Source organism: Temnothorax longispinosus, chromosome 10, assembly GCF_030848805.1.
Source record: "Temnothorax longispinosus isolate EJ_2023e chromosome 10, Tlon_JGU_v1, whole genome shotgun sequence".
Taxonomy (NCBI): domain Eukaryota; kingdom Metazoa; phylum Arthropoda; class Insecta; order Hymenoptera; family Formicidae; genus Temnothorax; species Temnothorax longispinosus.
The window spans coordinates 2,204,224-2,216,718 of NC_092367.1; the positions used below are offsets into that span (position 1 = coordinate 2,204,224).

The 12,495-nt window shown below is 39.6% G+C and overlaps 1 protein-coding gene across 4 annotated transcripts in view; it reads left to right on the top strand.

The window, feature by feature from the left end:
* The window catches only part of Trim9 (E3 ubiquitin-protein ligase Trim9), a 99,857-nt gene that overhangs the window by 72,282 nt on the left and 15,080 nt on the right, over positions 1-12,495 (top strand). For 2 of the 4 annotated variants that reach the window (XM_071790404.1, XM_071790406.1), the window contains 3 exons: positions 3,043-3,138; positions 3,854-4,247; positions 5,959-5,991. In XM_071790404.1, the coding sequence (XP_071646505.1) occupies positions 3,043-3,138; positions 3,854-4,247; positions 5,959-5,991 (523 nt within the window). The remainder of the gene's footprint in view (positions 1-3,042; positions 3,139-3,853; positions 4,248-5,958; positions 5,992-12,495) is intronic. The other 2 variants (XM_071790405.1, XM_071790407.1) reach the window with 1 other exon arrangement.

Here is a 12,495-nt window from a genome sequence, read left to right on the forward strand (position 1 = left end):
GTTTAAACAAATTATTCTTGAAAGTTACAGACACAGCAAATGCCTCGCGAGTCTCGGAATTAGTGTTGCTCGCTTTCAATGAGAGGAGCAACTACGTCAACATTAAAGAAAACGCTTTTGTACATAGTCTTTGTATTTATAGAAATTCCAGACGAGTCTTTTAGACGACGGTTCTTTCAGCCATCTTGTTAAATTCGTATTAAATTCCGTAAGCCTCCTGTATTATCGTCGCAAATGTATATTTTGTGGATAACTAGAAATCTATGATGCAACTTAGTTTGAATACATTTCTTTGTACACATTTTAATCGAAATATAATACATCTTCACGGAAAGAACCGTTTTGCTGAAGTATCTAAAAATTTAACTAGACATAGATCTGAAAATAATTTTGTTGCACCATCAAAATAATTCTGTAGAACACTCAAACTGATTGCTAAAATGTCAAAATTTTTGACAGCATTATCATCATACTCCAGCGACCTACTATAATTATTTTGATGGTGCAACAAAATTATTTTCAGATCTGTATCTAGCTAAATTTTTTAGATACTTCAGTAAAACCGTTCTTTCCGTTCTTTTTTGCGTTTTGTGATAATTTTACGATATCTAAATTTATACTACGGAGAGCTAGGGTTTTGTTGATCAACTGACAACCGGCGGCGAAGTTCCGGAGATGTTCGCGGGATAATCGATCGAGGGAACATCTCGCCCGCGGCTGCGGGGAGAGACGGTCGGATAGCTCGTCGCCCTGATGAAATCCCCGAGAGCTCTTTTCATGCTAATAAGATTTCGCCGGTCGCGCCCAATGGATACGCGCCAAAGCGCGCGAGGGAAAGACACCGTCGCCGTCGCCGCCGTGTTCGACGCGGAAGAGACTTCGAGAGGAAGAGAAACGTTATACAAAGGGATACACGCCGCTTCGGCACAGAGTCGGACGGGAAATCCCTCGACATGGTACTTTTGTTGGTGCTATAATTCGATATTTCGTGCGCGATGCCGCAGGTGAGAAAAGTAACGAGTTCTCCCGTAAATGGATTTGAGAACACATGGCCTGTCTGAAATTAATTTTCAACTTCATTTTGCCGACGGAATAAAAAATCGCTCAAACAAACATGCGTATCTGAGCAATTAAACTAATATAAGAACGATGCGAAGTTATTGCTAAGTTAAATGTCTATATCTAATATCCATTTCTATCCAATGTAGATTGACTTAAATCTTGGTTTAGTTAATTTTTTATCTTTTTTTAGTTTTAACAATTACAAAAAGATACTAAGGGCCGGTTGTTAACCTGTTGGTAAACTAACTAACAGTTAAATCATATATATGTCTTTGTTTATCTTTTACATTAGACAAAGATAGACATATGATTTAACTATTAGTTAGCTTACCAACAGGTTGGAACAATCGGTCCTAAGCAAGTTAAACCGAGATTAAAGTCAATCTACATTGGTAGAAATGGACATGAAAGTCTCGGCAGATGTAACGTGCAAATATTAGTTGTGCGACATGTAGACTCTCGCGCGCGTGATACCTCCGATCGTTTAGTCAAGAATGCAGGAAATGGATGACGTTACACGTCGAACGGGTTGCAACGTCGCCCGATATTTTCCTATAATCCGTCGAGGCTTTATCGCGAACTTGCACGAGTAAATCCGCGCGCGTCTTCCCTGATGAATGCCGACGCTGCCGCGGTATCGTGTGCATACTGCATACGCGATCGCATCCCATTTCGGCTAGCACACATTGTCGTGTTAAATGGAAACTGCCAACGCGACGTGCGTTAGGTCTCCGGTGAATTCGACGAAGTGCACCGCGGTCCGTCCGCTCGATCGATCTGAAGGTATTGTCCGCTGAGGAAAGTCGAGAAATGAGGAAAATGATAAACGAGAACTGTGGGAACGATTCGCGATATTGCGAGGCGATGCCGGCCGACGCGACGTCATCGCATTTCTCAACCGCTGTATAAGATGATAAATTAAATCGCAATTGTAAATGCGTTGCCGGATTATAAGTTTTCCTCCGATGTTCGTCGTAATATACTATTATCTTGAACAAAGTATTTTACATAAATATGTAGAAGAGATCAACTTTCTTGAGACAGCAGAAATAATTTCCAACTGTTTTACGAACGAAGATAGAAAGCATTGATAAAAAATGTAGAAAGGAACGCAAAATAGCTATTTTCATGAAATGCGAACATTTCGCTTGTGCCCGTTCTTAAGAAAATTGTTAATCAGTTAATTTAAATATTGGATAATATTTCAAATTTATATATATATATATATATATATATATATATATATTTTTTTTTTTGAAGATGTAGTTTAGTAGTTTTATTAAAATTTTCGAATGGAAAATAATATCTTGAATTCTCTTTATATCGTACAGTACATCAAGGAACGCTAAAATCAAACATGTTTGTCTACAATATATCTTGAGTTTGGTTCTCGAGATTTTCTCGAGGAGAAATAACGCTTGTTCTCTCTTTCCACAACGAAAGAAGAGCACTTTGTGTCGTTATTGAACAAACAACGATATGTACTTAATACGAGCTCGTTCACGAAAGCGTGACTACGCCTATGTACGGTACCGCTCAATATACAAACTCTCTACATACGGGAACTGTTTATTCATCGGAACCAGTGTGACATATCGATCCAACATTGAACGCTTGTGCTGTACATAATTCGTCTTCATTAGTCCCCAATACCTCTCTACCTACTAATGTACAGTTTATAGGAATATAATCTCTATTTTGCGTCATACACAAAACGCATATATTGTCTGCAATAAATTAATATTTGTGTAAAATAAATACGTAACCTTATACATATATTTTAAATACACATTATACAATATATGTTAATATATATTTCAATACATATTGTATAATTTAAGTTTTTTTTTGTAAGAAAGACGAGGGGTTTTTTGGTTCATATCTTTAGTCGCGCAAACGCGTCCGCACGTATCACGTATCCAAATCCCTCTCGAAGTACCGCCACGTTCCCTCACGTGTCGTGAATTTCTGCTGTTACAGACGGAGCTGTCGCAGAATCTGCAGCAGCTGTCGGAGAGAGCCCGCTCGACGACGGAGTTCATTCAAAGGCTCAAAGGAATGACGGATAAAGTACATGTGAGTATGTGCGCCTTTGGCGCCCGTTTTAAATTCCGTGTCGACGGGCGCGTCAACGCGATACGGTGCCGTGAAATTGCGAAAAGATATGGCGTTAATTACATCAGCTCTCTCCGCGGGATAGAATACCGGCGTGGATTTATCTTTGATGGCCGAAGGGACAATTCGAATGTACAAAGGGTATCCGGATAGCTTACAACCTAAACCGATCGAGCTTCAAAAACACTGACGCAGATGAGATTTCTTTTGACATAGCTTTTTATTTTTCCTTTCTTTACAAAGGATGTGCGTATCAATGAATTTGATATTGGATTTCTCGCATAATATCTGTACAAGCATTGTCTTCTAGTTTCGTATATGCTTAGGTATATGTGTGCATGTGCGGAAATATAAAAAAAATTTGTGTGTGCGATTATTAAAAAAAAACATACTTATTCTAAAAAAAGTTGTCATTATATTTTTATAAGAATTCTTACAAATTTTATCATTTTTCCAAAGAGGTAAAAAACAAGTTTTATAACGACAAGTATTATTGTGAATACAATAGTAGGTCATAATTTCTTGTACATCAAGCGTGTTCCATTTTCTATAGAGAGAATTTGTCCCAGAATTTTGTCGCGCACAGAAGATTTTATATATATATATATAAGTAATATCGTGTAAGATATTTCTCGAAACCATAATTACAAAGCGGATCAATCACTGTCCATTCCAGGAGGAATGCGTGGCGCTCGAGGAGGAGGTCGAGGACCGGGTGACGAACCTGGTGAGTCTGCTGCAGGCAAGAAAATCACGGTTGATCGAAGCCGCTCGGCAGACCAGGGAGGCCAGGGTGCGCTCGCTGCGAGACCAAGTGACGCGTTGCGCCACGCATTTGCAGACGACCACGGCGTTGCTCACGTTCTGCATCGAGGCGCTGAAGGAGACCGACAGCGCGGCGTTCCTGCAGATCGGCGGCATGCTGTCGGTCCGCGCGGCGACGGCTGCCGGCTCCTGGGGCGGTGCCGAGGGCGTGCAGGAGATCGCTCGTCTGCCGTTGCTGGATCTCACCCTGGACGACAAGCCGCTGCGCCGCGCCATCGATCAGCTCACCTTCGTCCAACTCAAACGTGAGTCCGCCGTGATGGGAGGAGGAGGCGAATGCGGTTTACACGGTCGCGTGCGATATCGGTGTGTGCGAGCGTAGATTGAACCTAACCGGCGATCCATCCGACGATGATCGTGAATATATCTCACGGACGGGTTTGGGTTTCCCGATAGTAACTACATCGCATTAAGACGAAAATGAGAAATGGCATGAATTTTTATCCGCGACGTATACGTCGAAATAAATGAGCTTTTTGCACGCTATCATTCCCGTTTGACAGATTAGACTTGTATAACGCGACGGACAAAATTCGAAAAAAGAAATTGAATATAAAATTTTAATAAATGTATACGTACTTGGACGAGTGAGAAACTTCATCTTTTTACAATTTCGACTAAATAAAATGTTTCGGGATAACCAGTAGAACTTTGCTTTGTATTATTGATTTTGTTGCACTTCCAAAGTATCAGTTAATTAATTGCTACGGAACTCACAATCAGTCAAAGTATCGTAGGATCTACCGCGTGTACTAGAGAGGAAATTACTCAGGAGCCAACGCGATTAGAACTAACGAACAGATAATTTCGTTGCAGAAACACGTATATAGTAATAGTTTGATAAACAAGACACATTCCATTCTCTGAAATATATGCTCATTTAAGATGTCTACACGTAACATTCTATAACTTAGCGTTGAGTAAAGCTAAAGAACTGCAACGACAATAAAATTATCTGTTAAAATCAAGAGATTAAAAAGATTTTACTTAAGGGGAGGGACACCTTCGTTAAATAATCTTTCACATTATTTTTCATTTCAATCACGTAGCGTGTTTTAATAATTTAATAATTTCGTTAACAATTTCGTTAATAATTTCGCAAACATTTTGCGAAGAAGTCTTTTTGATCTCATCTTCTGACAATTTGCCGCAACAATCTCGGTTGAATAAATTAGATATTCCTCCGCTATAACGCCTGAGATAGCTCGCAAAAACATCTCGTTGGCTTCTTATCCTCGTCGGGGAAACCCATCCGTTTGGTTCGTTACGCGAACTGAATCGTTCGCGACGGCTCGCCGAATTCTAGCTCGCATTGCGTACTTATGTTACGTGCCCGATAAAGCAACGGGCGTAAAAGCGGCGTATAAACTCGTTCGAAAGACGCCTTCGTGCACGCTTAATTGACTCGTATAGACTCCTCGTTCCGCGACTATCTCGGGATTTCGTGGGGGGGGGGGGATTTATCTTTACGGAGCCCCGCGCTGATCGCGCAACTTTGTGCGCAGTCTTGTGCTCGTTGATAGTCGTTTTACCTCTCAAATGGGCGAAACGGAGGTTACACACGCCAGTATAAGCTTCGACTTTCTCGTTATTGCGTAACTCCTGAAACGCCTAGCGACGACAATTAGAGTTTTGTTATGTAGATATTTAAATTAGCTGCAACTTCACGCTCTAGATCTTGCAATATATACATTTCTTTATTAATTAATTTTGAAATATCAGACTCGATAATAGTCACGTGAAAGGAACGATAATATATTTTACGCGGGATACTATAAATCCCACGAACGCGCAAATTAACGGAGAGTAAAAAAAATCAGAGTTAGAGTAATATCCGGATAGAAGACAACTTTCGAGCGAGTTTCGTTTGACGTTAATGCTCTTTTGCATGCTATACGTAAGTGGATGCCAATATTTTCACCGATTATAAATCACTCTCCTGTGTGTTGGACGCAGCGTCAGAGGGGGAAGAACGATTTCCTACAGCAGGTAAAGGAAACCCAATAGTAAACGCAATCGTATAGACGTATAGACATATATTATATAGCGATACGGAAAAGGAAAAGAAAGACGAGAGGAGGAAACAATAATTAAGAGAGATGAAGGAGGCGTCAATCTCACCCGCCAAAGTCGTCTAGACGGCTGGGAGATGACGAGGCCGGGGGGGGGGAGATGGGAGTCGAGCAGGAGGGCGGGGGGTCCGCTTAATAATTTTACGTAGCCTGCGGGGGTGGTTCCTTTAAGCATGCCTCCTTGCTCGCGCCATAGCTTTGCCGTACACCAAAACGTTTCAAAAGCGGATTAATTAGGTACCGCGCGGCTTTGCAGTAACTGCTGTAACGATCTGGAGGTATTAACTCGTTACAAGGAGACATCCTCTCCTTACCGCTCGCTGGGTATACACGGATGGCTCTCCGTTACACGGATGCCGGATGTTACACGGGGCCGATGTCGAGTCGGGAAACGTTAATCGCGTCTGATTAACGTGTTTACGGATGTATGGATAACTTAATAACGTATACGGGTTAGAAGCACGGGGAGTCACGTTAAGGCAGACGTAGCTCGAAATTTGATTCACCCGGGTGGTAAATAAAATTATCGATTTCGTCAACTCAATTTGACGATAGAATCAACTCAGAATTGGTCAAAGCACCCGTCGTTATAATTAAGGACCGCGCGGGCGAGAAACACGCTCTTATACTCGCTCATTATTTTAACAAATTTGCGACCGCACGTTTCTGATTGAAATTAGGAAAGGAGAGTTAATGAAATACAAATCTGTTTAATGAAACCTGATAAACGACTAACCGTCGAGATAGGTGTAAACTCGCTTCTCTCTATCGAGACATTTCACTTTCGTGCAGTCTTGATACAAATCGTACGGTGATATCCGAAAGTTTCTTCATTACGCACAGTTTGCTCGTCAAAGAGCGGCGCGCCTCGGTTCGTTAAAATCTGCGATCGGCAGTCACACGGAATTTCATTTACTTAACCCGGCTTTGCAAATAGCGGGAATGTGCCCCGTGGAAACTTTCAAGTTCACGATAAATTCCGCGTAAAGTTTCGCAACGAAATCACTCGAGCGTTTTGTGGAATCTAACGAATGTAATACATTAGAAAAGTATATGCACATTTCGTTGGGTGACGAGTTTCTTGTTTCTTCTTCCTTTAGACGACATTCAATATTTCACAAGATCAATAACTATTATTCTTTTTTTTTTAGTTTTTTAAGAAATTTTATATTTTATATTTTATTTTATTTATGTTTTATTTTATTTTATTTTATTCAAAATTTACAAGAAATTGGAAAGTCGAAGACTCTGAGAAATGAGAATAATAATTACTTATCGTTAATTAACAAATTTAGTTTGCACGAAGCTGTGGAACGAAAATTGGAATGAAAATTGGAAAATTTACGATCATAATTGTAACAGCTGTTTAACAGCTTACAACGACGGTGAACGAGCAAAGTAAAAACGCGAAATTCATTTTCGTATTTTACGAGGCCGTTATGTGCGCGCGCCCGGCGCCGTTTCGATTTCGGCGGAGCGAACTTAATTGAACATAAAAATTCTGTCATATTGAGACGAGGGAGAGACCAGAAATCGAAGATGAACGACGATGAATCGGCGATATTCCCGCGAACAGGTGCTTCGCATTCTTAAATTTCGACTTTATTGCGGCGTGCGATATCTCGAGTTTTATGACACGAAAAATTGCTGGATTTCTCGGGCCGCCACTAAATCTCGTTATTATCTGCTCCCGTGATTTTAAAGGCAACCGGGCTATTCTGAAATTAAAAGTTTGTCGCGGAATTCGTGCGTCTCATCGTATTTCGTTTTATAACTCAATGCTTAAAGCTGCATGTTAAAGTAATACGTTCGATTTCTAATTTTGTACCTCATAATTAAAGATCGATATAACGTTCACTCACGATCAATTCCACGCACCGTCAACCGCGTTGAACTCTAAAAGCCCCTTTTTACTTGTCTCTTATTAATTTCATTATCAAAAGTCCCTTATTTATTCGATTATTATAAATGCTAAGCAGTTAGTTATGTTTTTTATTTATTTACAAATATTCACGCGTCACGTGCTTCCTGTTTAAGAACTCTTGCACGTATCACAGACTAGCTGTTATTCCACATTTAATGTACATCGAATATTTATATGTAATAAATAATTTAAGTAATTAGAGATAATATTTTATTTAATATGTCAAATATGAAATAACCATCAATTTATAGATGCGTGAATATTTAAACAAAAACAGGCTTTTCGAATATGTTCCATTAATGCCCGTTTTCATCAACGTCGTTTAACTTGAACCTTATAGTTTAATTCACTCTTTGGGAGCTTTCCAGCAAGCGACACAAGTCAACACAAGCATCGTTCTATCTTTCTTTTTTGGTAATAAGTAACAAAGATAAAACGATACTTGTGTCGACTTGTGTCGCTTGCTGGAAAGCTCCCTCCTTTGTTTCTAAGGGAGACTGTTAGAAAGAGGCAAAGAGAATTGAACTAAGGTTCAAGTTAAACGACGTTGGTAAAAATGGGCATAAGCGTTCAAATTCACGCACTTTTGATCCCATGTGTACAAACTACAGACACCGTATTGTTATACATATTTCATCATCATCATCATCAGTTGCGCTACAACCCAATGCGGGTCTTGGCCTCCTTGTTATACATATTTATTGATTGATAATATAAATTAAAAGATGTAGATTATTTATTTAATTGCTTACAAGCTATTTTTTTGAATTATTTGTTACTTATTGCATATTAAAATATGCAATGGATTTATGCAGAATTATAAATTGTATTTTGAATCGAAAAGTCGAATATCTTATAGTATAACGATCAATTTTATCGCTTGCACGTGTTGCCTAAAAGAGTCAAAAGACATCTTGAATAAAATACTAATTAACAGGAGATTTTTTTTATTTTTACAGCATAAAAAAAATCAAGATAACAAGATCAGGTGTTTTCAATTTTGAAACTGAGGTAGTCTGCAGCATTACAAATATTTCTATTGCACGTTATTGAAATTTATAGCTGCATGACATTTGACTACCTCGAAAGAGGAGAACTATATTGTGGAGTAAGTATTCCTGTTTAAAATATTTTTACGCTTACTCTCGGGACAGGACTATTCTGTCACAAATGTTCATACAATACACGCTGACATTGAATTTTGTATGGACAATTAATAGTATTGCCTACACCAAACCAGATAAAAAGTGCGTAATTTGAATGGCTAATCAATTACAATTTGCACTTTTATAATTTGTGGACGCCTGTTGGAGAGAATGAAACGTAAGGTTGTAAATGATGTCCATGATGATTCTCCAAATTTCTCCAGACCAGACTACCGCAGTTTCAAAATTGAAAACACCTGATCTTGTCATTTTCGATTTTTTCAAATACAGTCGCGACTCTGCGAACACCAAGTAGTATGTGCCCAATTCGACTCTTATTGTTAGTTAAAGCTATCGATGAGGGCAATGAGTATTTTTGCTGAATTTGTTTATATACTTTGTTGACGCGACCAGACGCTCGCGAGAAAGCGCGTTTGCCCGTGGCTAATTAGCGTAGTGCCGTGCTGCCATCTTGGTAGGGGCACACGCGGCCATCACAATAGAGTTGCATCCACGCGCGGCAAAAAGAAAATTATAAATATTTATGATTTTAACGCATTTATTTATTAGTAGATAGTTCTCTTGCTACAAAAGATTAAAATATGACTAACATCTTCGCGAAGAAGCGGATGCATACTCGCAATCAGTGGCCTCAATCCCAGACAGCACGCATGTCTAAATGACATCATAATGATGTCCTTTCAACATCTTTTAGACGCGTGCGTGTTGTGATTACTGCAAATGTAACAGGAATGTAAAATGAAAATTGCATTTCTTAGTTCATCGCGAGATTTAGCGGAGAATGAATATCGATAGTGTTATTCTTGTGCTTCTTGTAAAGTTTAACGTCAATTTTCATGATATTTCTTGCAAATTGACGCTTAATATTCTTCCTATTTAGCCCAATAGATTTTTTTCCACTATGGATAAAAAAGGAGGGCGAAGAATCGGTCTAGACATCCGGCGGAAAATTAAACGCGGGCTTGTCGCGGACGAGGCTGACGACCGTACAATGCGACGTTAATGTCCCGTACGTATGTCTCGCCGAGATAACATGGGTAAACGGGAATTCTACCTCCTCGACGCTGGCAGATTAATTCGCTCATTAATTTATGCGCCTGCGATGCTGTAATCGCGCTCTATCGTCAACGACCGTTCTTTTAACAAAAACAACAGTGTTTCTCTTAGCAACCAAGTTCTATAGTTATCATATATCGACCGAAGCTCTTGATGCGAATATTTTATTCAAAAGACGTATAATTAAGTTTCTCTATATTATATAGAGACAGAAAAGAATGGGATATTACATAATGTCATAAAAAACAAACGTAATATTATTCAGAAATATTTTTAGTCAGAAAAGATAAACTGAATTATTCTTTCGTATTTAATATTTATTTAAAGTCTAGTTTTTTCCTTACTAAAAAAAATTTTTACTTTTTATTTAAATTATTAATTCAGAATCTCTTTTCTCTATAATATGTTATACATATATAATGAACTTTATAACGACTTCGAAAAGTTAATCATTTAAATAAGAAGTAAAGATTAATAAACTTCATAAGTCAAGTCTGCTAGTTTCTCTTTTCTTTTCATCTTATATTGTAACTTTTATCATAATTACTAGAAAGAAATATGTAAGGAAATAAATACATCTATCTGCGAATGTAATGTAAAGAAAAGGAATTATCGCACCGTATCGAAGTCAAATCAAAAGTACAGGTAATCGAGGATTGTCAAGAGTTTGAAAGAAGCGAGGAAACTCCGTCTTTTGAACAAACAGTTGTCTCGCGTTTCCAGAAACGAAACTGCCGAAGCGAACGTGATTATTTCAAGAATGCTTCTGCGCTCGGAGTGAAGCGTGAAAGATCGTCTTCAGCGAACTTCGTCAAGATCACTGTCGAGTCTCGCGAGAAGACCATTTTTCGCCGAGTCGAGAACCGTCCATTCTCCGCGAAGTTTATTTTCACCTGTCGCTAAGTTTTATCAGCGAGATATATTTCGCACGCGATACATTTTAACGGGCTATCGGCGCATTCTTCGCTTCGTCATGATTCTCTCTCTCTCTCTCTCTCTCTCTCTCTCTCTCTCTCTCTCTTTTTTCTCTCTCTCTTTCTCTTTCTCTCTTTCAACGTATAACCCTTATCGGTTCACTCTTTTTCCACGTTTTCCTCACAAAGAGAACAGAATGAACGAGAGAGAAAGGGAGAGAAAGAGACTCTGTATGTATCGGATATCGGCGCGGTGTGGCGCGGCGCGTCTCGCGCCGTTCGATAAATCATTCCGATATGGGCATAAAGTTTCGCCGGTGTGTCGATTCACGTCGGACCCCATTGTAAAGCTGTAAAAAGAGCGCGGCCGTAACAGTTTTTTTATCCGCGTACGTTGTTTCCACGCGTCTCTGTCGAAGAGAGCGCCGCTCCTTCGGAAGCGGAGATCTTCGAGTCACTCGCGTGCACCTGTCCTGCCCATTAATTCCCGCTTTTACGAGCGCACCCTCATAAAAGGCGGATGATCGATATTTCGCTCGCTGTGTTCTCCTCACGACTCTTTTAGCCGGCTTTAATTGATGCCGCGCGCCGCGCCGCGGTGTAACACCGTTACACTTCGCGCTTCGTCCGGATTCTTGTCGTTATTGGGTCGGATCGTAAAACGTTACGGATCTCAGTATCGGTGTACCGAGTTTGTTAATTCGTCCAAATTTAATTAAACGTTGATAATAATCATTTTAGGTAATATTTACTGCTCCGTTAGGAAGCGTATTAGAAAATATATACCTATATGTTGGAACCGATATCGAAAGAAGTAATAATAAATAACTGTCCAGGCTGGCTATACGATACCTAGAGATTACGGACTCGCACGTTGATAGCGCCGTTGTAAAATCCGACGAAATCCGGGATAATCGATAGTAAATGTCGACGACATAGAGCGACGGAGCGTGGTGCAATGGAATTTACCGTGCGAACGGCTTCATCGAGGTTCCATGTCGGATTACACGAGTTTTTGGATCGCGATAAGCGGGTGAAACAGCGAAGTGAGTTTATTCTACGCCACGTCGTTCTTTTTCCTATTTGACATAAACGACTTTTCTCTCTTCGATTTTTCGTCACGTCGCACGTCACGCGAATTATGCGATCTCCACTTAACATATATCGTCCCGAGAATTAAATCTCGAACTCTTACGCCATGACTTCAGATAAAATAATCTCCTTGTTATGTTTTTCTTATTTCATTTTTTTTGTATTTTTATACTAGCGAAGTTATTAGTTCCATTAAACTTTCGAATCACCCCGCGGTATTTAAACGAACGTCGTTATTTATAACTTCCCGCTCATTCGACGTGTTCAAA